Source organism: Eschrichtius robustus, chromosome 14 (genome assembly GCF_028021215.1).
Source record: "Eschrichtius robustus isolate mEscRob2 chromosome 14, mEscRob2.pri, whole genome shotgun sequence".
In the NCBI taxonomy this organism is placed as follows: Eukaryota; Metazoa; Chordata; class Mammalia; order Artiodactyla; family Eschrichtiidae; genus Eschrichtius; species Eschrichtius robustus.
Genome location: NC_090837.1, coordinates 43068325 through 43094056, shown reverse-complemented (window position 1 = coordinate 43094056; position 25732 = coordinate 43068325). Strand labels below are relative to the sequence as shown.

The window sequence follows — 25732 nt, the reverse complement described above, 5'->3', positions numbered from 1 at the left end:
TTTAAGAGGAGAAGAATCTTACAGATATTCAGGAGGAAACAATTTAAAAGGTCCATCAGTCATATTAAAATTAAATGGATAAAATGGTGAATTTTATATGTAAAGCATGCCTCAATAAAATTGCTTAAAAAACAGCAAATAGATGGAGAATTTCTGGCACTTTCCCCTTTTAGCGTTCATCACTTGAGATCAACACTGAAGGCAGAGTCTCACACTTCAATGCTTAAAGGGATCAGGCAAGGGAAGGTGAACTTAGGCTCCCACATCTAAAGTGGACAGCCACTGGTTGGCTCCAGCAGACTGTCACACGAACGGTACACCTAGTGACTCCAGATCTTCTAATTTTTCAAAAGAAGTGGAAATATAGATTTTTGTGAATTAAAATATCGGCAGCACCGTGTGAGTCACAGAGAACGCATTTAGAGATCAAATTGGCCCCAAGGCCATCATTTTGCAAACTGAGTGGAAGAATACCTTGGGTCCACTGTGTTTGTTCTTTTGTGTGTAAGATATACTTTAGGACACAAAGCTTAAAAATGTATTATTAAGGATAAATTTTGAAAAACAATACCTTTGTAAGAAAACCTTGATGGGCAAGAGAAGCTTTTGTAATGAATATGTGTAGCTTTCATTGTGAGTCAAATACCATGCAGGTTTACAACTATTTCAAAGAAAGTGATACAGGAACTTGGATCTGAAGTGAGCTTCTGGAACCCAAATGCTCACACTCCAAAGTAACAATCCCAGCCAAGAAAGATCTACTGCCCAGCCCCCAGCTTCAGGGGCTAACTTCCAGAGATATTTCCAAACAAAGTCAGTGACTGAGCAAAGTTATTCTTATAATAAAATAATTATTTTAATGAAGTATTTGAAATAATTTTAAACATCTGATCAATAAGATTACACACAAATACGGGAGTGTGCTGCACTTTACCAAAAAATAAAGCTAAGCATTTAAATATACAAAAACAACTTTAGGTATAGATCTCTTCTTAAAGGACTCTTTTAACATACACATAATTTATAGCATTTTTACATAATAACTTGCTGAAACAGAAAATGTGGCCAATTTGAAACTTACTACAGTATAGAATATGGCCATAACAGTCCCGACGGGAAGAACAGGATGAAGAATAACATACTTGAGGTTTTATTCCCCTGAATTCTAAGAAGCACAGCTTTCCCCCCCACCCCCCCTTTTTTTTTTCTTTAGCCTTCTTTGGAGGATTTACTCATTCTTTCTGTATGTGACTAACTACAGCTATTATTTTTCACCAGCTACATACCACAAAAGTGGAATGAAAAAAAAAAAAAAAAAAAGAGGGTTTGCTTTGCAAAATGTCAGCTTCCTCCTCAAACAAGTATATATAACATGCTTCTCATAATATACGTAGAGCCAAGATCTCCAAGAGTAAGATGCTGACATTACCTTTTGAGTACAGAATCCAAAATGGAATCCCATTGTTAAAAATTTCTAATCATCAATTAGGATTTTTTTTTAATGCAACAAGATGCTTAAAACTTAGGGTAACTAAAAGAGTTTATAAAACTACCCTTCTTGAGATTTAAAGCAATACACAAAACAAAGAATAACTTCTTCCTTTTGAAATACTATGATTTAAAATGTTTGATACATTTTCCTTTCTGGTTGGGCTGTGATTGTTTTCCTGTCAACAGAACATGTACTGGGGGCTTCAGAGTTCCAATTCGACCACTGACCCCTCTTAGGTGTATACAGCATATTTCCTGTCTCATGATTCCGTTTTCATTTTTCCTCCATCGGTTTGGAGGCGGTGCTCCGTCATTCCTTTCTATACGCTCCATCTTTTCAACGAGGTATATCAGCACCTTCAATGTATATCATCCTTCCCTGACAAGGATGTCCCCTCACTTGGTATCAGAAGCAGCACCTGGTGGTGAGGTGAACCAGGGAACAGCAACCTCAGGCACAAACTATCCCCATTTGTCAATGTTTTAACAACAATGGGACTCAGCCGACAAAAGCCACCACTGGCCTTACCCTGTGGCTTGTCACCTTCAACCACAGAAGGCAACTGTCATAATTTGCTAAGCAACTTCTGATTCCAGCCCAGAAAGCCTAATGCTTTGAGTCAGGTTCCGTGTAGGATGAAATACATAGTTTCCTGGTAAGTGGTGACCCTTCCTTTCTTCCCCCTGCATCTCAATGCAGGCTGTAGTAGGGAAAGACGCCTTACCTATTAATAGTTTGGCAAATGAAGCAGGGAGTAACAAACAGAGCCTTGCTGTAATTAAACACGTAGGTAGGCATATGCCTACTTCTGTGTAAATAAACCGTACTTCACAACCTATTTTTAGAAGCTGAATCCTAGTCATTAAGAACCTAATGGAATACATAAGATTTAATAAAAGTATATAACTGTAAACAATGGTCTTCCCTATCGGTGATTATTTTCCAGAAACTGAAATTTCAGGACCATGTGACACCGCTCTTTATATGTCTTCTTTGGCAGTAAGTAGCAAGGATCTGGATGGAGAGGACCGTGGTCACTTCAGAAGGGCCAGGTACAGAGCTCGGGAATACTTCATCTCCCTCTCCTGCTCCATACAGAAGATCAGGTCCCTGAGGCAGATTCTTGTGATTCTTGGACGAAGCAACTGTTTGGTGGCTGTCAGGCTGGATGTCCCAGAAGCAAAAAGGTTGTCTTTTAAACCCTATACAAAGTAAAGGGAGAAGTAAGTTTAAAATAAACAATCTTTCATAAAGAGAGAACCTGTCGATTCAGCAAGAGCCTGCTAGCCTCTGGCCCCTGGGGTAGGTGCTGGAGGTAATAGCACGATGCAGCTTGGCCTCCAGCAGCCCAGGCTCTCGGGGGAGGCCCATGGCCAGCACACCTAGTTCATGGCCTCAGTCACTCTCTCTCACCTGGACCATGGCCACAGCCTTTTAACTGACTTCTCCACTTCACTCCGTTCTTTGCTGCATATCACAGGGCAGATTGTCCTCTTTAAAGGTCTTAGACAAAACTTTCGGGAGCGATGGCTGTGGTCATAATTCTGATTGTGGTGATGATTTCACAAGTGTGTATACATGTAAGAACCTGTCAGATTACACACTTTAAATGTGTGCGGTCTTTTGTTTGTCAATTATAAAAGTAAAAGTGAAAGCCTCACATGGTTCAGATCCCACCACTCCATGGTTCAAAAACCTTCAATGGTTCCTCTCTGTCCAGAGTAGCTACTTGAGCACTTATTATACTTTGAGAGCTACGTTAAGCACCTTCCACACATGATCTCTTTTCTTTCATACAACACTGCAGCAAGTTACATGGGTGCTGTCCTCATTTATCAAGTGAGGAAACTGAGCTCAGACAGGTTAAAGCAACCTGTTTAAGGTCACACAGCAACACTGAGCTGGGACTCAACTTCTGATTTGATCTAAAGTGAATGCTCGCCGCATAGCACAGGGAGATCAGCTCGGTGCTTTGTGTCCACATAGAGGTGTGGGATAGGGAGGGTGGGAGGGAGACACAAGAGGGAGGAGATATGGGGATGTATGTATATGTATAGCTGATTCACTTTGTTATACAGCAGAAACTAACACACCATTGTAAAGCAATTATACTCCAATAAAGATGCTAAAAAAAATAATAAAGTGAATGCTCTTAGCTTGTTCTGTATTATACATCATATCAGGTACAAACTCATTACCTAGCTTCCCTTCAGCCTTACTTCCCATTGCAGAGATCAGCAAAAGGCCATTCCAGGCCAACCTACTCATCCTTTAAGACCCATTTCAAATGGGTCTACTTACCCTCCCCTTCCCCGTAAGAATTCTCACTGCGGTAATTATCTTACATCGTATTATAGTAATTTGTATACGCTACCACCACCAGCACATACCCACTAGACTGTAAGCTTTCTGAGGACAGGGACTATCATTTCTATACTTTCTATGGCTTAGCAAAGTATACAGAACAACACAGATTATCAGCAATATTTTCTCAATTGAATACACCGGTTTAAAACAGAACAACTAATACGAGTTCTAAATGTCATTCAAAATTGAATGAAACCCAATACTTCTGTATTAAGATATTAAGTTTCCTAAGTATCAATATGTCTATACACCACTATTTAAAAAAAAGATTTGGAAGAAGAAATAAAAATACAGAATACTCAGATATAGAATAATTTGGCAAAAATGAATCCTTTAATCTCCCATTCTTTTTTTTTTTTTTTAATCATACTTTGTTTCAAAAACATCTCAATTGAATTGGCAACCCTCCTTTCCCTACCCAAAAGACTTACACAAGGAAAGATATCTACCTAACACAGGAAGCGAATCTTCTGGTCCCATTACTATCTTTTTATAACCTTCCAATTTTAATTACTCCCTCTACATTCCTGGTTTTTTCTTCTTTTTGCTTTGTTTTAGTTTGATGGAGGGTAAGGAAATCCCCTTTAAGGTCTCCAAAACCCTATGGTCAAAACAAGTGAACTTAATTCCATACATGTTCACAGAATGACTGGGAGCACTTTACCTCACAGTCGAATAAAATTTCCTTCAAAGATACTACTCACTTTTGAAGGGATATGATATCACAATCCCACTTCTATACTCATTAGGTCAGACTTATTCAAAAGCATCCATGAAGCAAATTTTGGAAAGTCCACGTTTTTAAAAAAAAAGGACAAAAAGACTAACTTAGAGGTGGTGTAACACAGATATAATCTTAACTCTTGTAAATTATCACCATCAAAATATTCTCATAAGATTTTTACAGAATGGGCCCACCAACTCAGCTTTGGAACACTGGATAAAAGGACAAATTAGGAAGAAAGTTAATATAACACGTCCCAGGCACTGAGCAGCAATTTTGCTGTATATAGGAGTTATCTATTTAAAACTACAGTATATTTAACTAGAGGCATTTTTCTTAGCCAAAAATTAGATATATTATGCTAAAGCTGAATCTAAACATGTTTATAGATCTTTCCTACCAAGTTTGCCAAAAATCACTCGTTTAGTGTTTTACATGAATTTTTAAATTAAATGGCTAGTTGGACATACTATATCTTGGCAATTTCATTTCCACGTAAATATCCAGAAATATGTCATGTCTTTTTATCAAAAGAGAATGTTTAGCACTACTATTCATAATGGCCCTAAGCTAGAAACGATCCAAACGCCCATTAAGAGCAGAACAAACTGTGGACTATTCATACAAATGGAATACTACACAGCAGTAACAAACTGAGTAACATGGACAAATGTCACAAAATGTTAAATGAAAGGATCCAGATGCAAAGGAATACATATGGTTTGATTCCATTTCGATAACGTTTAAAACAGGCAAAGCTATAGAAGTCAGGATAATGATTCCCCTTAAGGGAGAAGACTGGTAACCAGAAGGGGATAGTAGAGGTTTTCTGGGATTCTGGTGATGTTCTCTTTCTTGACCTAAGTACTGTCTGCATAGGTGTGTTCGCGCTGTGAAAATTCAGTGAGCTTACTCATGATTTGTGTACTTTTCTGCATTGATGTCCTACTTCAATAAAAAAAATTAAACTGCTACCAAAAAAGTCTTGTGTAGGTAGGAAATACAAAGGGAAATGAAGAGGGAAAAGAGGAAAGAAGATAAGGCAAAATAGTTAAATAGAAAAAAATTATGGAGAACGAACCATCTGGGTAAGGAACAAAGGGGTCACAGTTCATGTCTGTCATGTGACAAGCCTGAAGGATCCCAGGGAAAGAGCCATATCACAGCTGCCAGCACAGGGTTGAAAAGGAGGTCATTCCAACAGGATGCAGCAGAAGGCCTGAGGCAATGTTATAAATGAAACAAACCCCAAGGGACATTCAGTAACCCAACAGAAATGTCTTTTATAATTCACAACTTTACGAATGTGACAGCATTCTCTTCCCCCAAATAGTGACTGGCTTGGAAAGTTAATCTTTGTTGAACTTAGATACAAATATACAGCATTTTTATTCCTATGCTTATGATTTGAAAAAATCCACAATCTGACTTTTCAGCTTCATACTGACCTGGCCAGAATAATCAGCTACATCTCAATTATCCATGGTAAAGCAGGTGGAACTCAGAGCCATAAAAATTCAAACCTGCCTTCACCATCAGTTTTTATTTTCTTCCTCACCAAGTCCTTTGCCCAAAGTCACCTAGGGCTGATTTCTGGTTACACTATACTGTCAGTGCCAAAGAACACAAATGTAGTTAGGAGACCATTTGTAAGAAGACAAAAAAAACCTGTTGGGACAATGTACTATTTGTTTCTGAAATAGAGGATTTTCCCAATCGACTTTCTACATGAAGATATTCCTTAATCTGAATTCTTCACTTAGATGAATAGAGGGTAAAATAGAAGATGGAATTCAATGAAGATGAAAGAAATAATTCACTTACTAAGTGTACAACAGATGTTTTTGGAAGCGTAACCGAACCTAAATGTAAACATTCTTCAACACCGCCAGGTCAAATTAAGTTAGCCCTCATTAATTTGTTCAATTATATCACTAAACAAAGTTTCATATTTTTATAATGAAACTTCTGAGAAACCCTTTTGCTCTAATAAGGAAAACTTGAACACTGTCAGTTACCAATTTCAGAGCAATGACACCATTTTAAGGATGACACTAAGTAATTAAAAATAACCAATTATTCACATTTCCCCCCAACTTAATAGAGCAGGTGCTGTGAGGTAAAACTTTTAAAAGCGTCTCTACTTCTTTTTCCATGTTTCCTTAAATTATGTTACTGCTATACTAACTAGCTCATGCTAGCCCATGTACTGATTCAATTCAAAAGTTATCTGGGTTACTGGGTGCCTACTATGGGCAAAGGAATTGTTCTGGCAGCATAAGATATACAGGGGGACTGAATGGTGGTGAATACACGTTGTCTCCTCCATAAGGAAACTCAGACAAATTACTTAAGTCCTCTGTGCCTCAGTTTCCTAATCTGCAAAACAGGGACAGTAACCGTAATTGTCTCACAGCGTTGGCCTGAGGATTAAATGAGAACAATGCCTGGCATACAGTACACAGTCTATAAATGTCATTTGTCAGTTGGGAGGCATTGAAGGTTTATAAACAGGAAACAGTATAATCCTAGTTCCAGATCTTTTTTTTCCATCCCCTAAATCTAATTAAAAGTTCCGGTCCATGCCCTAGTCTCATAAGTCCTGGCTAATTTAAATAATTTGTCCTGCCACGCTAACCTTGTCCCTCCTAGAGAAATTTTTAAATTTTAGTTGAGCTTTGAATGCTTAAAGCGAAAAAGTAAACTAATGGGCATTACAGACATATGGCAAATGGATGAGGGATGCACCCTGGGACAGGAAGGTTTTCACAAGCTCCTCACATCAAACAGTGGAGGAGCAGCACTGCGGCTTTACAGAACCAACCACACGTACAGTACTGTCTCCAGGAGCGGATGTCCATTCCTTCCATTCTAGTCCCTGAATCATAAGACCAAGAAAACACAAACGTGTCCCTGAATCTTAACAGTTAACCAGGAACAAGAGTGGGCATCTTAACCTCTAAAAGGCAAAGATCCATTATATTTCTCAGACTCTCTACTTGATTTATTCTAACCCCATGTCACCATGGCAGCTCTTAAGGGACGAATCAAGTCTCAAACTTTAAGGAAAAACAAGAACTAGACATAGGGCACAGGGGGTGGAAAGAAGATCTGGCTCCAGAACAAAAATCAAACATCTTCTAAGTCTTGGAAGCAAAGATAAATAAAAGTGTCCTGGATGCCTGGCCTTAGTGTAATAAGATCACTGAAAATCTACGTTCGAAAGACCTGAGCTTCTAGGCCGCAAGGGCAGCACAGAGCAGAAAATACTGAGTTGTGAGACTGCCTGCCCTCTGCTGGTCAACAAGCAGAATTTATGAAGTAACACATCCCTCACCTCTATCACCTTCATTGCATTCCTTTGAGTTATTTCAGAATACAGACAACCTTGCGTATTAACGTCCACCCTAGAATTTTGTCACCTCTAAGTATCTGTTTTTCAACAGTCTTTATAGAAGTAATACGTCTAAATAGACTGATGTGACGTGTAATCGTGGGCTTTGAGTTCTAATTCTAGTTGTGTGATTATGAGAGTTGTGAAGACAATACTGGTTGTCCTATGCTAATGACCACTCGCGTCTTTATCTCCAAAAGAACACTTTCTTAAATTCTAGACCTCATTGTTCAATTTCCTAATAAAGTATGTAGCCTAAATTCAACATGTTTCAAATCATTACTCCTGCCTTTCTCCTCTTCTCTTTCTCATTTAAAGGAATGGTAATACCATTCACCTCCAATGCCTAAGCCAGAAAACTGGGTGTCATCCTCAACCCTTTCTTCTTCTAATCCCATCTATCACTTCTTATCAGTTCTACCTCTTTAATAGTTTCCAAATCATCTACATCCTTCTACATTTTCACTTCCATTATCTTCTGCCTAAGATGACTTCATCAACCTTCTAAGAAACTATTTCCAGTATTAATATTCTTCACACTGCTGTGAGAATGATCTTTCTAAAATAAGTAATCTAATAATACCGTTTTCCTGTTTAAAATGCTCCAATGGCTAAAAATCTCCTCTAGGACCAAGTCCAAGTATTTAAGCATGACATATATAGTCAACCATGGGCATACCAAAGCTTCTCCCCACATTCTCATCTCTTATTCCTTTCTACCTATCTCAAACTATTGATCATGCCATAGAATGTTTTTTCCTCTTTGTTCCAGACAGTTAATTCTCTCCTCCTGGAACTCCTTCTCCAATCTCTCTGTCCTATCCTTATATCACATCACCCGACTAAGTTCTTTAAGACTCAACTCAGGTAACCTGTTTCCCCAATGCTACAAACACAGACTCACCCCAGGTCTAGATTAGGTGCAACTCCTGTGTATTTTAGCTGTACTCTGTACTTTACCGTCACATGTATTCAGCGCAATGCAACAACCTCTTTAACTTTCCCACTCACTGGAAAGGAAGGATTTTGTACCTGTGAGTACTTTATATATATGGCACTAGCTGGTATCCAATCAACATCTGTAGTACAATTATGCATCAAGTGTCACCCAATATCATCAGTTATATGAATGACCAAATAGTGAAAATGGGCCATATTATGGGCTTTGGACATTTTAAATCAAGATCCTGCTGTCATTCTTAGCTTTAAGCCAAATAAATTTGGGAGAAAAGCTGAAAGGTAAAGTCCTTTGATGACTTGTTCCTCAGCATTACTCATCCCCACCAAGCTGCCACCAGATGGGATTTGCTCAAAAGGCTATTTTCTGCCACTTTCTCCAAACAGTGGGTAAGTGCTTCAACCCACCAAGTAATACAACACACAAGAACAGCAAATAACCAAATAAATCTCAATTCTGAAAAGCAGTAACTTACTGCAAGTTGAAAAGCCTGTGTCAGTAGGACTTTCCTCTTTATACTCTGGTAATTTTCTTTACCTTTAATTAAGACACAAAGTCCTTCGAAAACTCAAGTAACCTATGTCCAGAACTAAGTTTTATCTATTATTTTATGATAACTTCTTTAAAGGACCGCCAGTTAAAGATATTTCTTTCAGAGCCAACTTTAATTTTATCCTTGAAGGACTATAAATGTTAAAAAAAGCTACAACATCAGTAAGGACTGCTGTGCCTCACAACTAAAGGTAGATTTACCAGTATATTTAAATGTATTAATAGTAGCTTTAGGTTTGTTTAATTAAAACTCTGGTAATTCTGGAGTTGATGAATTGCATATAGACTGATAGAAAATGATACTAGAAAGAAATATGAATTTACAGGAAAAATGAAAGAGCACTAGAAATGGTGAACATTAAAAAGCTGTTTTTATTTTCATAAGTTCTTTAAGAGATATATGACCAAGTGATAACAATGTACTATGGAGGTTAAAACATATGTATAAGTAAAATAGGTGACAACAATAGCACAAAGGATGGGAGGGATTTGTATAATGGAATTATATAGCTAAAAGGTTTTTACATGATATGTGAAGTGGCATTAATTCAAGATTGAGTATAATCAGTTAAGGATACATATTGTACCTTTAAACAGATCTGTAAAGCAACCATTAAAAAAAAAAAAAGAGGTACAGTTAAAAAGCCAAAAGAGGATATAGAATGGTATACTAAAACACTACTTGGTTAACTCAAAAGATGACAAGAAAGGAGAAACAAAAAAACAGAGGGACAAACAGAAAATAGCAAGATGGTAGACTCAAATCCAATCATAGTAATAATTGCATTAAATGTAAATGGACTAAACAGTCCAAATAAATTTTGGATACAAATCCAAAGCTCAATTACATGCTACTCATAAGAAACCAGCTTTAAATAAAGACACAGATAGGCTGGAAGTAAAAGAATGGAGAAATGATAAATCATGCTAATACTAAGCATAAGAAGTGCTGGTGTAGCTATAATAATATCAAAGTAAACTTTAAGACAAGGAATATTAGAAATGAGAACAATTTCACAATGACAAAAGGGGGCAATTCATCAAAAAGACATAATGTGTTTGCACTTAGTAAGACCATCAAATAAAAGAAGCAAAAATTGGGCTTCCCTGGTGGCACAGCGGTTGAGAATCTGCCTGCCAATGCAGGGGACACGGGTTTGAGCCCTGGTCTGGGAAGATCCCACATGCCGCAGAGCAACTAGGCCCGTGAGCCACAACTACTGAGCCTGCGCCTCTGGAGCTTGTCCTCTGCAACAGGAGAGGCCACAACAGTGAGAGGCCCGCGCACCGCAATGAAGAGTGGGTCCCGCTCGCTGCAACTAGAGAAAGCCCTTGCACGGAAATGAAGACCCAACACAGCCATAAATAAATAAATTAATTAAAAAAAAAAATTTCAGCAACATTAAAAAAAAAAAAAAAAAAAGAAGCAAAAATTGACAGGTAAATATAGACAAATGCACAATTATAGTTAAAAGAAAACAGCTTATGGAATATTATTCAACCATAAATAGGAATGAAGTACTGACACATGCTACAATATGGATGGATCTTGAAAACATTATGCTAAGTCAAAGAAATTAGATACAAAAGGCCAAATATTGTATAATTCCTTTTATATGAATGCCTAGAATAGGTAAATCCATAGAGACAGATGGTTGCACAGCTATGTGAATATACAGTTGTCCCTAGGTATATTGGTTCCAGGACCTCCCATGGATACCAGAACCTGTGGATGCTTAAGTCCCTTATATACAGTGGCATAGCATTTGCATATAACCTACACACATCCTCCTGCATACTTTAAATCATCACTAGATTACTTATAATACCTAATACAATGTAAATGCTATGTAAATAGTTGTCAGCACTTAGCAAATTCAAGTTTTCCTTTTTGGAACTTTCTGGAATTTTTTTCCCCCCAATATTTTCAATCCATGGTTGGTTGAATCCATGCATGTGGAATCCAGCAGATATGGAGGGCCAACAGTACTGAATTGTACACTTTAAAATGATGAGGTATGGTGTGTGAATTTTATCTCAACAAAAATCCAAATAATGGCACAGTCTGGTAAGTCAAACAAACAAGTTCAAATAAACATTTCAAAAACAACTTATATTTATTCTTTTCAATACTCTCCACAATTCTTAGGGAAAAATGCATAAATAGGAATTCAACAACATACTCTAAATAGGTACTGTTGCAATGCTTAAGGCAGATACATTGTTTTCCATGTAAACCTGGATTTTCACTGGTAAGATTAGTTGAAAATCTGAACATTTTATTTCGGAATATTTCAGAGAGAAATTTACTGTCATTTAAACTACTGAATAATTTTATTGCTGATTTCTCCTCTCTTCTTTATTCTTGTGTATTTATGTCATTTTCACTCCTTTACTAACATTTAAGGGGGATTTGGGAAGGAGGGAAGATAAACCCATAATGTGCAATTCAACTTATTTCACAGGGGGTCCCTGAAGATAGCTGACAAGGTGTCAGACTTTAAATCTCTGGAAAATTTTAAAGATCCATCTAAAATTCAGATTTATGTTTAAGTCATTTACGAAAAAGAGGCATATTTGTTTATGGAAGTGTGAGCAAAATAAAATGTGAAAAATATATCTCAAAACATAAAAAAGCTGCTTCTTTATCTAAAGTAATAATGCTCTAGATTCTAATGAATCTACATGATATTTATAGAAAATGTTAGATGACAACAAATCTGTTGAAATCTCTAATTCTGTTTGTCCCCTAGTAGATTTTAAGCTGCTGCATTTCCTCAAATCATTCCAGGCTTAATATTTCAATTATAATCTACTCAGATCCTCAAATAATGAAAACTAGTAAATACGGTAAACAAAATGACATCTATGTAAGATTGATCATTCAAATACCCATAAGAATTCAACTCAGTTCTCTATTTCAAAATACACACATTTCTAAGTTATGGGGAAAAAAAAGTCCATAAATAATTTTAATGCTTAAATAAAAATTTTAAAACCCAAGTATCTCCCTCATAAGGTATTTTAGAGGTTTTTCACACTTCTACACCATGTTTCCATACAGAAATAGAACCTCAACCTTTGAAGAGGACACATAGAAATGGTAGAGATACAATAAAGGAAAAATTGTAGCGACTAGAATATTTTAAAATGACTGATCACATCTGTTGCTAAAAGGGAATGGGAAAACAGGCATTCACACAGTGGTGGAAACTGGCACAAAGTTTTTGGAAAGTATTATGGAAATATCTATTAAAATTTAAGATGTGCATACCCTTTGACCCAGAAGTTCCATTTCTAGAAATCAATTCGGCAAAATAAATGGGTACATGAAGATAGAGGATGCTAACTGTTTATAATAAACCAATGAAAATATTCTAAATGTCTATCAGTGGATCATAGAATTACGGCACAAAAGTATGTACCAGTATGGAAAAATGTCCAAGATGCAGTGCTTCACAAATTGTAAAACACTACTTTTAGGATGATCTCATTATAGTAATTAAGAGCACAGACACACCCCGATGAAGAGTGGCTCCCGCTTGCCACAACTAGAGAAAGCCCTCGCACAGAAACGAAGACCCAACACAGCCATGAATAAATAAATAAATAATTCCCATTAAAGAAAAAAAAAGATTAAAAAAAATTAAAAAAAAAAAAAAAGAGCACAGACAAACACCAAATTCTCTGGACATGTATCTGGGCTTCTCCACTTACTAACTGTGGAACTCTGGAAAAGTAATCTTCCCTATACCTCAACTTTTTCATTTAGGGAAAATAATAGTATGATTTTACAAAGGAGTTACAAGGACTCACCAAGATGATACATTCTAAGTGCTTGCTAAAAGTAAACTATTATTATATATGCAATTGTAAATGTATATATATTTGATTATATTAGGTAGAATTATATAAAATTGCCAATACTTGATAGTTTTCCACCTATGAAAACGGCAAGTTCATATGGTTTAACCTAATACATGCATGGATATTTTTGGAAAGGATAACCCAAGAAACTTAAGAGCTGTTTGTAATACTCTTTTATACTATTTTGACATTTTCAACATGATCAGAGTTAACAAACACTCTTCTCTCCCAAATAAAAAGCTATCTACTCTATTCCCCTTGCTTACGCAGTACTATCTTAAAAGTATAACAGACATTTTTCTTCCCCCCAAAATCAATAATCATTTGTTGAATGTATAATCTACCTTCTGATAGTACTCTTCTAGAAACTGAGTCTTCTTCATTTCAGAGAAATTTAGACTTCATAAGAAACTTGCAAGCATTGGAAAGGATCTTACCATACCTAGGTAAATTCATACCAGTTTAAACAATGGAAGAAAGTTATCACTGAAATCTATTCTAAATATTATATTCCAAAGAGCTTTGATTTTAATAATTCTATACAACTATCCTTATATAAAGGTGGGTGGGAAGAGAGAAGAAAAGTCAAGAAATAAGAACAAAATAATATTTTCTGACAGGTACAAAGAAACGTGTGGGGGACTCTGTGTTTGAGACCACCACGTGTCTAGTGCTTTGGAAGCCCTAGCCTGCTCCATGTTGAAGATTCTTGGAAAAGCAATAATGGGGGAAATAATTAAGTCCAGAAATTCCCTAATCATCTTCCTCTGAAGAAGACAAAGCAATGGAATCCATCTTACCCTGCCCTCCTGATATTTCCTCTTATCTGATACAGACACACGCAAACCAGCAAAGTTCCATCCGTTTTTGGACAGAACACTCTCTGGTACCATCACTGCCTTTCCAGGACATCCCACCTTCCCCAGACTTCATTTTTGTCTATGAGCAGGAAGCTAATGCTGAGTGCTTGTTTTAAAAAACAGGTACATCATTACCTGTCACTTAACTCGCTAACTTCCACTTCCTTGAAGGGGCACACCACCAAAGAACAGAAATAATGGGAGAGGGACAGAGAATACTGTTGTTACGATTAGCATGGAGTGAAAAAAATGGCTACCCACCACACAGACTTCTTCAGCATCTCAGAGATAGTTCTTGGACTCCAGTAAGCAATTCTTTTCCTGAATGCTCAAAGACATCCTAAGACACTGAGGATATAGTATTAAATCATGAGGACAGGCAAATGTTTGTGCTACTATGACTCTGGTAAATTTTTTCTCAGATATATTCAAATTAGTAGAATGCTCAGGTGATTTCTGGCTGTCTATGAAGTAACTACAATTATTTTTCTTTTTCTTAAGAATAAAATTATAACAGCTCAAGAAAAAAACTTTTTTCAAAACACAATGCGTTTTATTACTTTTTACACTGCTTCAGCACTGCTTCATAGTAACTTGTGATTTTTTCTTCAAACAATTTCAGTTTAGTTTCTAAAAAAAAAAGCTTTATTTCCCACCTGATTTTCAAAGTTGTATACTAGGTGCCAAAAAATTCATATAAATGAATTTTCAAACCCTAAGATATCTTTAACCTAAAACAGGTTAGGCCCTAATGGTGTACTTTGCCCTTCAGAGGACTAGGCGTCTAGCAGAGTAGAGACAGTCTGTGTTTTAGGGCACCTACACACAGGCTAAAATAACAAAGAAAACATATGGAAAGATTCTTAAAGCTCTTTTGTTTCCTTTATAGCAACATCATTTATTTCTTTATCCTGATTTTTTTATTGCAGTTTGCCCACAGTCTTCTGAAAACTGCCTTCCCTCTCCCTGCCCTGTCCCCCCAAAATCAAAGTACTCTAATACTTTAAACATCAAATTGGAGCTAAAGGGAAAGGTAAGTTGCTACAATAGATACTATCACAAGATCCTCAAGTTCTACATAGAGACGTTCTAATAATATCTATAGCAAACTGCTGTGGAACACTATTTGAGGTACAGGATTTTTTCAAAAGTTCATCTCTAAATACATGTAGAAATTAATGAAACTTTCTCAGAAATCACTCTTCTGTAAGCTATGGCATGAAATATCCTTGCCAGTGGAATTCAACACATTATTCTAAAATGGTCCTTTCTCACCTTCTTAAGCCTACTCATAAAATACTGCAATGTGATCATTTCTATTACTAATGTTATAGTGAGACCACTAAACATAAATGGTTAAGAATATAGATTTAGGGTTCTGCAGTAGAATCATTTTATAGGTTCTATCCAAATAATATTTGCTTGGCTAATAATATTTAAAGAATGCTTGGTTTAAAAATATTTACAAGTATGCCTAACTGAAGTGCCTTGTTTTCAAGGTATACAAATTTAAAAAGTACAATAAAGAAGAAACGAATTTTAGGAATGCACCTTTAATTGTAGGGAGATATAGCAAAATTGTTATCAATATCTGACATTTATCTCTGAACTAGAATTCAACTGTGGAAAAAAATATGTTTGTCTGAAAGCAATTCTGATTCAATCAAATTTTCTATTTATTGCTAAGAAACGTTTCAAAAAAACCCCTTCTCCTCATTATCTTCCTCTAAAATTCTTACAGTTTTACAGGGTAGTACTTTAACCTGCTTCTAGATAGAAAGGAAATACACTTATCTATATAGTAATAATTTCTTTGTTTTGGTTAGCAAATGAACACTATTTTAAGCAACACATACTAGGCATATTAATACTATAAGCATCATGTAGTTGATCTGGCACTGTAACCACTTAATTTTAAAAGAAATATCAGCATTTTTCAAGCCAATATGTTATAAGGTTAAAATAAAACGTATCTTTATTTTCAATAAAATAAAGAAGTATTGTTATGATGGTTGGCTCATTAAGTTAGGTGAACTATTTGAAAGTATTGCTAACAGAGAAAAGATAGATCCTTTCTAATCCAAGAACCTAAAATTAATGCAGGAAGTAAAGTTATTAATGACTTAACATTCCAAAGAACCCCAAACACATCACCTCAGCAGTATACATACATGACACACACATGCAAACACTCTAAATCTTTAAGTAGGTTCTAGATTACTGCATAGGTATCTGTACAGCCTATGTTAATTTAAGAACTAATTTCATATGCATATATTCTTATATGTAACTTCAACACACAGCAGTAAATTAAGGACAAATTAAATACTCCAAAGTAGTAAATTTCAAGTTTCCCCCCCTTAAAGCCAACAGGCTTATGAAACAAATAATTTGGTTCTAAATGATAATTGGTACTTGTTGCTTTCTGCCAGGTTAACATGAGGAGACAGGAGCTGATGCTATTCAACTCTACCAAGACTTCTGAGAATATCAATGTAAATCTACACAGAGGATAGTTTAATATATAAATTGTACAACTAGAAAGATTTTTTTAAAGGATAAGAGCCAGTTTTGCTTTGTTTTACATAATAGAAAAAAATACTAAAGGAAGAAGGTCTAAAACTAATTTCTCCAAATTTATTATTGTTGATTTATTATCAACAAAAATGATAATCTATGAATGCTGAATGTTCTCAGTTTAATTCTCTGAATTTTACATTTTTTAAAATCACCGTTTTATGCAATCTTCCAAACTGAAACCTCTTCCCTTCAGTACTAAAAACCTGCATTTGAACTAAGGATTTTACTCTTCAACGAGCAAGACTCTACCTCACTCCCCTCTGGGTTTATATGCTTATTCTAGTAAATTCAAATCAAACAGGTAAGATTCCAGGTTCCCATCTATAAAGAAAGAGGCAGACAAAAAGTAGACCCTCAGTTTTCAAGGTATAGAATATTAAAAATCTAAATGGTTTCATACATCAATTTTGTGTTATTTGTGAGAGAACAAAAAAACTTAATCGTTAAAGGGTTTTTAACAATCCTGATTCATGCAATTTAAGTGACTGGAGGGGCAAATCAATCAGCACTATATGTAAACACTGAAAGAGCATACAGCAGGGTTCTCTCCAGTTTCCCATTTTTCAAAGAAAATTACCTTTGAAGTTAAAACACCATGAATAAAAATCAACAAAAAAAATAGTTTTCAGCTAATTTCAAAATAAGGATTGTACTAAAATGTCATCAACTCATTAAAGAAATGGATATTTTCAATTCAGGTTGGCATTACTCAAAAGTACTCGCTGTTATAATTCAGTAAAAGTCTGACAACGATCGAAGTTTAAAGTCCAGGAATAAAGGGGAAAACATACAGGCCTAAGTTCTCAAAACTGAAGAAGCACCAAGCAAACACACACTTCAGTATATTTATAGCCACGTTAGAACACATCTGTTTTGAAATTTAAAAATTAAATAAGCTTATATTTTAATGCTAATAGATAAATCATATAAACTGATTTTTTTTTAATCACTGTTTTGAACATCAACAGTACATTTCATTTTCCCCCCGTAAACTATGGACTTTCTCAGATTCAAACATACAATCGATGAAAAATTCTTTAAAATCTCTGATTATTAGAAACCAGGGAACATTTAATGTTTCTGAGATTTGTGACAAACTCAAATGAGACATAAAAATGAAGCTTTGAAGAGATTAATGATTAACAGTTCAAATTCACTATGGATCATTAATACTACTTATAAAATTCTATTAAAAGCTAAAATAATGGTACTATTACTATGATGACAAAGACGACAATTTATTAGGCCTGTACTTGAGGCCAGGAACTAATTAAGCACTTTACATAATCCAATCCTTAAAGCATTATAAGGTGGGTATTATACCCATATTCCAGTTGGGGATAATTGAGGTAAGAGGTTTAAAGAACTTGTCAAAGGTTACAAAACTTAATGGTCAAGAACCAAACCCAGATTTGACTGAGTCCAAACTATTAGGTACTTACCCACGTGCTATGACGCTTCCCCACGAAGCAAACATTTAACAGAATTTGTTGTATAAAGCTACCATTATCAAAAAGTAGGGCAGGAACTTAGACATCCCTGTAGCTCTTTCTCAAAGGAGTTATAATATTATAAAGAATAACTTTATGTGGATGACAAAAAAAATTACAAGTAACTGTTCTTGCCAAAAAGAAAAAAAGTATGCTAACTAGGCCATATTTATAGGAATACACTTAATGATGAAATAGCATGCCCCACTTTTAATAAAATATTTACACACATCTACACACGAGGTAAATAGACCAAAAATAAAGGGCAGTGGGTTGTCCTGTGCTAGAGAAGTAGGAACATAAAAAACTCTACTGGGGGGGCTTCCCTGGTGGTGCAGCGGTTGAGAGTCCGCCTGCCAATGCAGGGGACACGGGTTTGAGCCCTGGTCCGGGAAGATCCCACATGCCGCGGAGCAACTGGGCCCGTGAGCCACAACTACTGAGCCTGCGCATCTGGAGCCTGTGCTCCACAACAAGAGAGGCCGCGATAGTGATAGGCCCGCGCACCACGGTGAAGAGTGGCCCCCGCTCGCGCAACTAGAGAAAGCCCTCGCACAGAAACAAAGACCCAACACAGCCAAAAATAAATAAATAAATTTATTTTAAAAAACCCTGATACTATTCTCCCCACTTTAAAAAAAAAAAAAAAAACTCTACTGGACTAGTTTTACCATATTTTAAAATATACTAAGATTTGGAACCTTGAGGTCACAAAAAGACAAATACTAAATGATTCCACTTACATGAGCTATCTAAGTAGTCAAATTCATAGAATCAAAGTAGAATGGTGGTTACCAGGGGCTGGGAAAAGGGAAGATGGGGAGTTGTTTAATGGGTACAGAGTTTCAATTTTGCAAGATGAAAAAGTTCTGGAGATGTGGTGCATAACAATGTGAATATGCTTAACACTACTGAACTGTACACTTAACAGTGGTTAAGATGGTTAAAAAAGATTTGGTACTAATACATAAATAGCCATAAACAGATATACATCAGTAGACTGGTCCTGCTGCACTTATATGGTAGTTGCTAGTCACATGTGACTATTAAAATTTACATTAATTAAAAAAAATTACAACTATTTCCTCAATCTCACTAGCCACAGCTCAACTGCTCAACAGCCATATGTAGTTGCTGAGGACAGCACAGACACAGCACATTCTCATCACAGACAGTTCTATTAGCTAGCACTGGGTCAGAGTATACAGAAACAGACTCAAATACATACGGGAATTTGTATTTGACACAAAATTGTGATAAAGGTGGCATTTCAAATCAGTGGGGAAAGAATCATTAAGTAAATAGTGTTGGGACAATCTGCTAGCCTGGGGGAGAATGAGGGGGGAGTGAGGGAGTAATGGTAAATCCAGATCTCAACTCTTATTCAAAACAAATTCTGAATGAACCAAAGATTTATACTTAAAAGCTGAAATGATAAAAGTACTAACACATGAGTCTAATTATTAAGAAAGGGCTTTCCAAACACCATAGAACCCCAGAAGGACAAAAGCAGAAGACTGATTTTTTTTTTTTAATTTAAGAAAATACAAACTTTTAGATGAATAAAGCCCAGATAAACTGAAAGGAAAGTGGAGGGAGGTATGGAGTGTTCCATTTTCTTAATCTATTAAAAAATATAACTCAGTGGGGAAAAGGTAAATTGAAAGTGCCAATATACACATGAAAAAATTGCTCAATTGCACTCATAATTTAAACACTCTATTAAAAACTGCATTTTCAACCATCAGATGGCAAAGAGAATCCCCAGTGTTAAATGAGAGTGTGAGAAAACAGGCACTAATGGATGTAAAACCTGATACAACTCATTCAGGGGGTAATTTAAAAATATTTATCAAAAATGAAAAGCAACAAATAATATCTATGGGTAAAATGATATTGAGTCTAGGATTGACTTTAAAATAACCTGAGGAGTGAAAAATTTACCTGAGAAGGTTGGTGTAGACATAAATAAAACAAAATTAGGCATAAATTGATAGTAGTTGCAGCAGGATGGTAGGTGTGTAGGGGATTCATTATACTACTCTAGCTTTGAGTATGTTTGAATTTTTCCAAAAAGGTTTTCCTATTAATGCACACCCTTTAACCCAGGAATTCCATTTCTAAGTATTTAGTCTATAGTTACAGTGGACAAGCACACGACAAGGTAAGTACAAGGATGTTCTCGGAGGCAATAAAAGCAAAAACCCGGAAACAACCTAAATTTCCATTAGAGAACTGGTTGAATACATTATTTATCTAAACACAGTAACGTTATATACCTTTAAAAAGTATGGAGGTAAATTATATGAGAGAGATGACGGAAAAAGGGAAAAGAATCAAGAGCAGAACAATAGACACAGTTTGACTGCATTTAGTAAAAACAAAATCAAATGTGGATTTGTGAAGGCACATGAGATACATGCCCATATTCACAACGAATTCTAGAAGGATATGTGAGAATCTTAATGGTGGTTACATCTGGCTGGGCAGGAGATGGGGGACTAGAAATCTGTGAGGAGGAAACATTTACTTTTTTCAAACATTTTTATACTATGAATTCTTTTTGCATGTGAACATATTGCATCCATTACACTTTTATTAATAAAAAGAACTAGACGTTTTAAATCCTTCCTCTACTGAGATGACTGTCATTCATTTAGGAACTATCAATGTTTAGGGTCAGCACTGGGAGGAGCTTGCCTCAAAGCACATTGAAGTTTTACAGAGCATAACAGAGGAGCCGCAGTTCCTTTGCTGCTGACCTAGCTCAGGGCTCTTATCGAACCTGTATCTCAGCCCTGATGACCGATCTGAACATCTATCACTACAGCAAATAATTACTCTAAAGACGTAAGTAAGATCCTTCCTTGGTGTTAATCAAACATTAATGATATTTATTGAATATGTATGTGCCTGGTCCTGTGGGAGATACAAAGGAAAAGGATTATAGTCTTGCTCAAGAAATTCATAATCTCACAGAAGAGAAAACACGCACGCGAGGAGCAGAGAATGATTAATGCCGTGCAAACACATTATGTGCTGAGAAAAGGAGAAGTCAGTGTGGGTATGTAGAGTCAAGGTTCATGATAGAAATGAGAGGGCAGACTTGATTTTAACAGATGAGCTGGATTTAGATACACAGAGGGGAGAAAATTACATAAAACTGCCTGAAAGAGTGCACAGAAGAAACTGAGATAGTGAGATTCAGTATGACTAGAGATGGGGGATAGGAAAAAGTATAAAATAAGTAATTAGTAGGAGTAAAGTTCAAGGTGATATATATTTTTAAAAACAAGCAAAAATTAAGATTTTATAAAAGAGGCAAAGGAGAGTTTTAACAAGTATTTGACAGCAATAGTGTGCAAGGCAGAGTAAATTATTTGCATTCTTTGCTTCCTTTAGGCTTGCTTTTTTGACATGAAAAATAGAATAACAAACAAACATTATTTCAATACCTCACTTCCAGACCCGGATTCTAGTGGTCTCTTCTTCCTTGGTCCAATAGCTGCAAGAGCTGTGAGATTAGCATCTCTATGCTGTATCTGCGCGAGCTCCAACTGTTGTAACTAGAAGATGGAATTAAAAAAAAAAAAAATCAGTGTTTACACACAGTGATGCTCAAAGGGGGAAAGAAACTGATCACTAAGCCCACTGTTCTGTTCTTTACCAAATACGTTGACAGTGTAAAATAAATATCAGATTTCCCTAACAGCCAACGGTACATCATTTCTTGATTCCTTTCCTCTAACAAACTCTTTATTCCTGAATCTCTAAATAGAAGAGGCAGAATTTAGGTAAGGAAGAAGTATGGAATAGAAGAAAAAGAAGAAAAGAAACACCCCTAGAGCTTAAGCTCTCCTTAGTTTAAGCACAGGTTAAGAAATGCCTGAAGAATAAGTTGAACGCTAAATTGGAGGGAAAGTGGCCAAAATATAGTCAAACTTTTTGGAATAACAGAGAATTACAGTTGGCCCTTGAACAACAAATGTGGGGGGGGGGGGGTAGAGGCGCAGACCCTCTATGCAGTAGAAAGTTCACATGTAACTTATCGTTGGCTCTCCACATCCGAGGTTCCTCCATATCCACGTATCTGCATCCATTAATTCAACCAACTGCAAATTGTGTAGCACTGTAGTAGGTACTTAGTGAACAAAATATGCATATAAGTGAACCCACGCAGTTCAAGCCTGTGTTGTTCAAAGGTCAACGGTACTTAAAAATAGTTTCTGTATATTATAGGAAACAGTTCTATGCTGTATGATTTACAAAGCACTTCCTTAAAATTAACTCATTTAACTCTTACAACGACACTGAAAGGTATATATTAATTGCTATAATAACATGAAAATTATACATATATGTTTTTTTTAAATAACTAAGGGAGAAAGTGAGGTTTTAAGAGGTTGGGAAAAGTTCATAAAGGTCACACAAATAATAAGTAGTAGAAACAGAACTCAGAGCCAAGCGTTCTCATTATAAACCTTTTCAATATATCACCCTTTCTTATGGATTTACTCTGTATCTATCCTCATGTCAACAATTGAAAGTGAGTTAGTATTGTTTTGTTGTACAGCTTTCATTATGCCTAACCCACAATGACCAAATCTACAAGGTATAATTTTTTAGTATTTGGGCACTAAACTATTCAGGGGTACCCATCAAAGATGCCTCATTAAGGTAGATAAATTTAAGATACTAAAACTGGGAAATAAATGCATGAAACATAGCATCATTTCACCAAGGCAAGTAAGTGTCAAATGGTATTCTTTAAAAAAACAAGGTGAAGAAGTCAAAATAAAATATCACTACACAGGTCCTTAAGCTTTTCTGGAAAAGGAAGCAGGTTTAATTCCCACTGACATCTTATTACTGTGGAGAAGAAGGAAGAAAGAACCTGGCACTGGTTGCTAGATAAATATTCAAACAAGATCAGACTCCAAGATAGTCAGCTGTAAGTAACCTATTGGGGAACCATAAATGTATCCTGAGAATATTTTTCTAAAAGAACACTAACTAAATTTTTAACATTAAAAAAAAAAAAGCCTGGATGAAAGCAGCAAACAATTTATGATGAAATAGGCAGTCTCAGAGAGACACAAAGTAAAGATCACTTCAAATTATTTTATAATATCAGAGGAAAGACAAAGAATAAGCCATAGGTAACTGAATCCAGCAAAGCAGAAAACACTTAACTAAAGAAAATGAACTAGGAACCATTTTCCATTTGTTCCCCAAATTACAGGGCAGAAATCCTTCATTTAAATTGTGTATTTACTTACATACAAATTGCTAGAAAACTATTTTCAGGAGTTATAAACCATCTTTTGTTAATGCTGGCCTTTTAAATAAAATATATAGTTTTAGAGTCTGATGCTGTCACAACATAGAACTTGTAGGTGACAAAATATAATTTTAATTAATCTACCCTGCAGCACAAATCAAACAACAAGCTATATTTTAGTCTTCCCCTGTAGAGAAATGGCATCTGCACAATAGTCACATCAAATAAATAGTTTTAAAATTGACCTCTGTCATCAAATTCCGCTACCTATATAGTAAAATACTTTCTCCCACTCTGCAAATTACACTTTGGTTTTCAGAAATCTCACAGACGTTTTAGAAAATTTTGCAAAACTCTTAACAAAAATGGAAACTGACAACAGTTTGGTTGTATTTACAATGAACTTTCTTAAAAACAATGTATTTTGGCCAGCACAACAGAGAAAAACTATGGACTTTTTTTTTTAAACATCTTTATTGGAGTATAATTGCTTTACAATGGTGTGTTAGTTTCAGCTTTACAACAAACTGAATCAGCTATACATATACACATATCACCATATCTCCTCCCTCTTGCGTCTCCCTCCCACCCTCCTTATCCCACCCCTCTAGGTGGTCACAAAGCACCGAGCTGATCTCCCTGTGCCATGCGGCTGCTTCCCACTAGCTATCTATTTTATATTTGGTAGTATATAAAAATCCATGCCACTTTCTCACTTTGTCCCAGCTTACCCTTCCCCATCCCCATGTGCTCCAGTCCATTCTCTCTGTCTGCATCTTTATTCCTGTCCTGCCCTTATGTTCTTCAGAACCTTTTTTTTTTAGATTCCATATAAATGTGTTAGCATACGGTATTTGTTTTTCTCTTTCTGACTTACTTCACTGTGTATGACAGACCCTAGGTCCATCCACCTCACTACAAATAACTCCATTTCGTTTCTTTTTATGGCTGAGTAATATTCCATTGTATATATGTGCCACATCTTCTTTATCCATTCATCTGTCGATGGACACTTAGGTTGCTTCCCTGTCCTGGCTAATGTAAATAGAGATGCAATGAACATTGTGGTACATGACTCTTTTTGAATTATGGTTTTCTCAGGGTATATGCCCAGTAGTGGGATTGCTGGGTCATACGGTAGTTCTATTTTTAGTTTTTTAAGGAACCTCCATACTGTTCTCCATAGTGGCTGTATTAATTTACATTCCCACCAACAGTGCAAGAGGGTCCCCTTTTCTCCACACCCTCTCCAGCATTAATTGTTTGTAGATTTTTTTGATGATGGCCATTCTGACTGGTGTGAGGTGATACCTCATTGTAGTTTTGATTTGCATTTCTCTAATGATTAGTGATGTAGAGCACTCTTTCACGTGTTCGTTGGCAATGTGTGTATCTTCTTTAGAGAAATGTCTATTTAGGTCTTCTGCCCATTTCTGGATTGGGTTGTTTGTTTTTTTGATATTGAGCTGCATGAACTGCTTGTAAATTTTGGAGATTAATCCTTTGTCAGTTGCTTCGTTTGCAAATATTTTCTCCCATTCTGAGGGTTGTCTTTTGGTCTTGTTTATGGTTTCCTTTGCTGTGCACAAGCTTTTAAGTTTCATTAGGTCCCATTTGTTTATTTTTGTTTTTATTTCCATTTCCCTAGGAGGTGGGTCAAAAAGGATCTTGCTGTGATTTATGTCACAGGGTGTTCTGCCTATGTCTTCCTCTAAGAGTTTTATAGTGTCTGGCCTTACATTTAGGTCTTCAATCTATTTTGAGTTTATTTTTGTGTATGGTGTTAGGGAGTGTTCTAATTTCATTCTTTTACATGTAGCTGTCCAGTTTTCCCAGCACTACTTATTGAAGGGGCTGTCTTTTCTCCATTGTATATTCTTGCCTCCTTTATCAAAAATAAGGTGACCATGAGATTGGTTCAAGATGGCGGAGTAGAAGGACGTGCTCTCACTTCCTCTTGGGAGAGCACCGGAATCACAACTAACTGCTGAACAATCATCGACAGGAAGACACTGGAACTCATCAAAAAAGATACCCCACAGCCAAAGACAAAGGAGAAGCCACAATGACACGGTAGGAAGGGCGCAATCACAATAAAATCAAATCCCATAACTGCTGGGTGGGTGACTCACAAACTGGAGAACACTTATACCACAGAAGTCCACCC

The 25732-nt window shown here is 36.1% G+C and overlaps 1 protein-coding gene across 1 annotated transcript in view; it reads right to left on the bottom strand.

The window, feature by feature from the left end:
• Positions 1-1217: 1217 nt before the first annotated feature.
• The window catches only part of TAF4B (TATA-box binding protein associated factor 4b), a 113221-nt gene continuing 88706 nt past the window's right edge, over positions 1218-25732 (bottom strand). Inside the window, exons 14-15 of the mRNA XM_068563585.1 lie at positions 21740-21850; positions 1218-2694 (exon numbers count right to left, since the gene is read on the bottom strand). Coding sequence (XP_068419686.1) covers positions 2527-2694; positions 21740-21850 — 279 coding nt within the window. The 3' untranslated portion in view covers positions 1218-2526. The remainder of the gene's footprint in view (positions 2695-21739; positions 21851-25732) is intronic.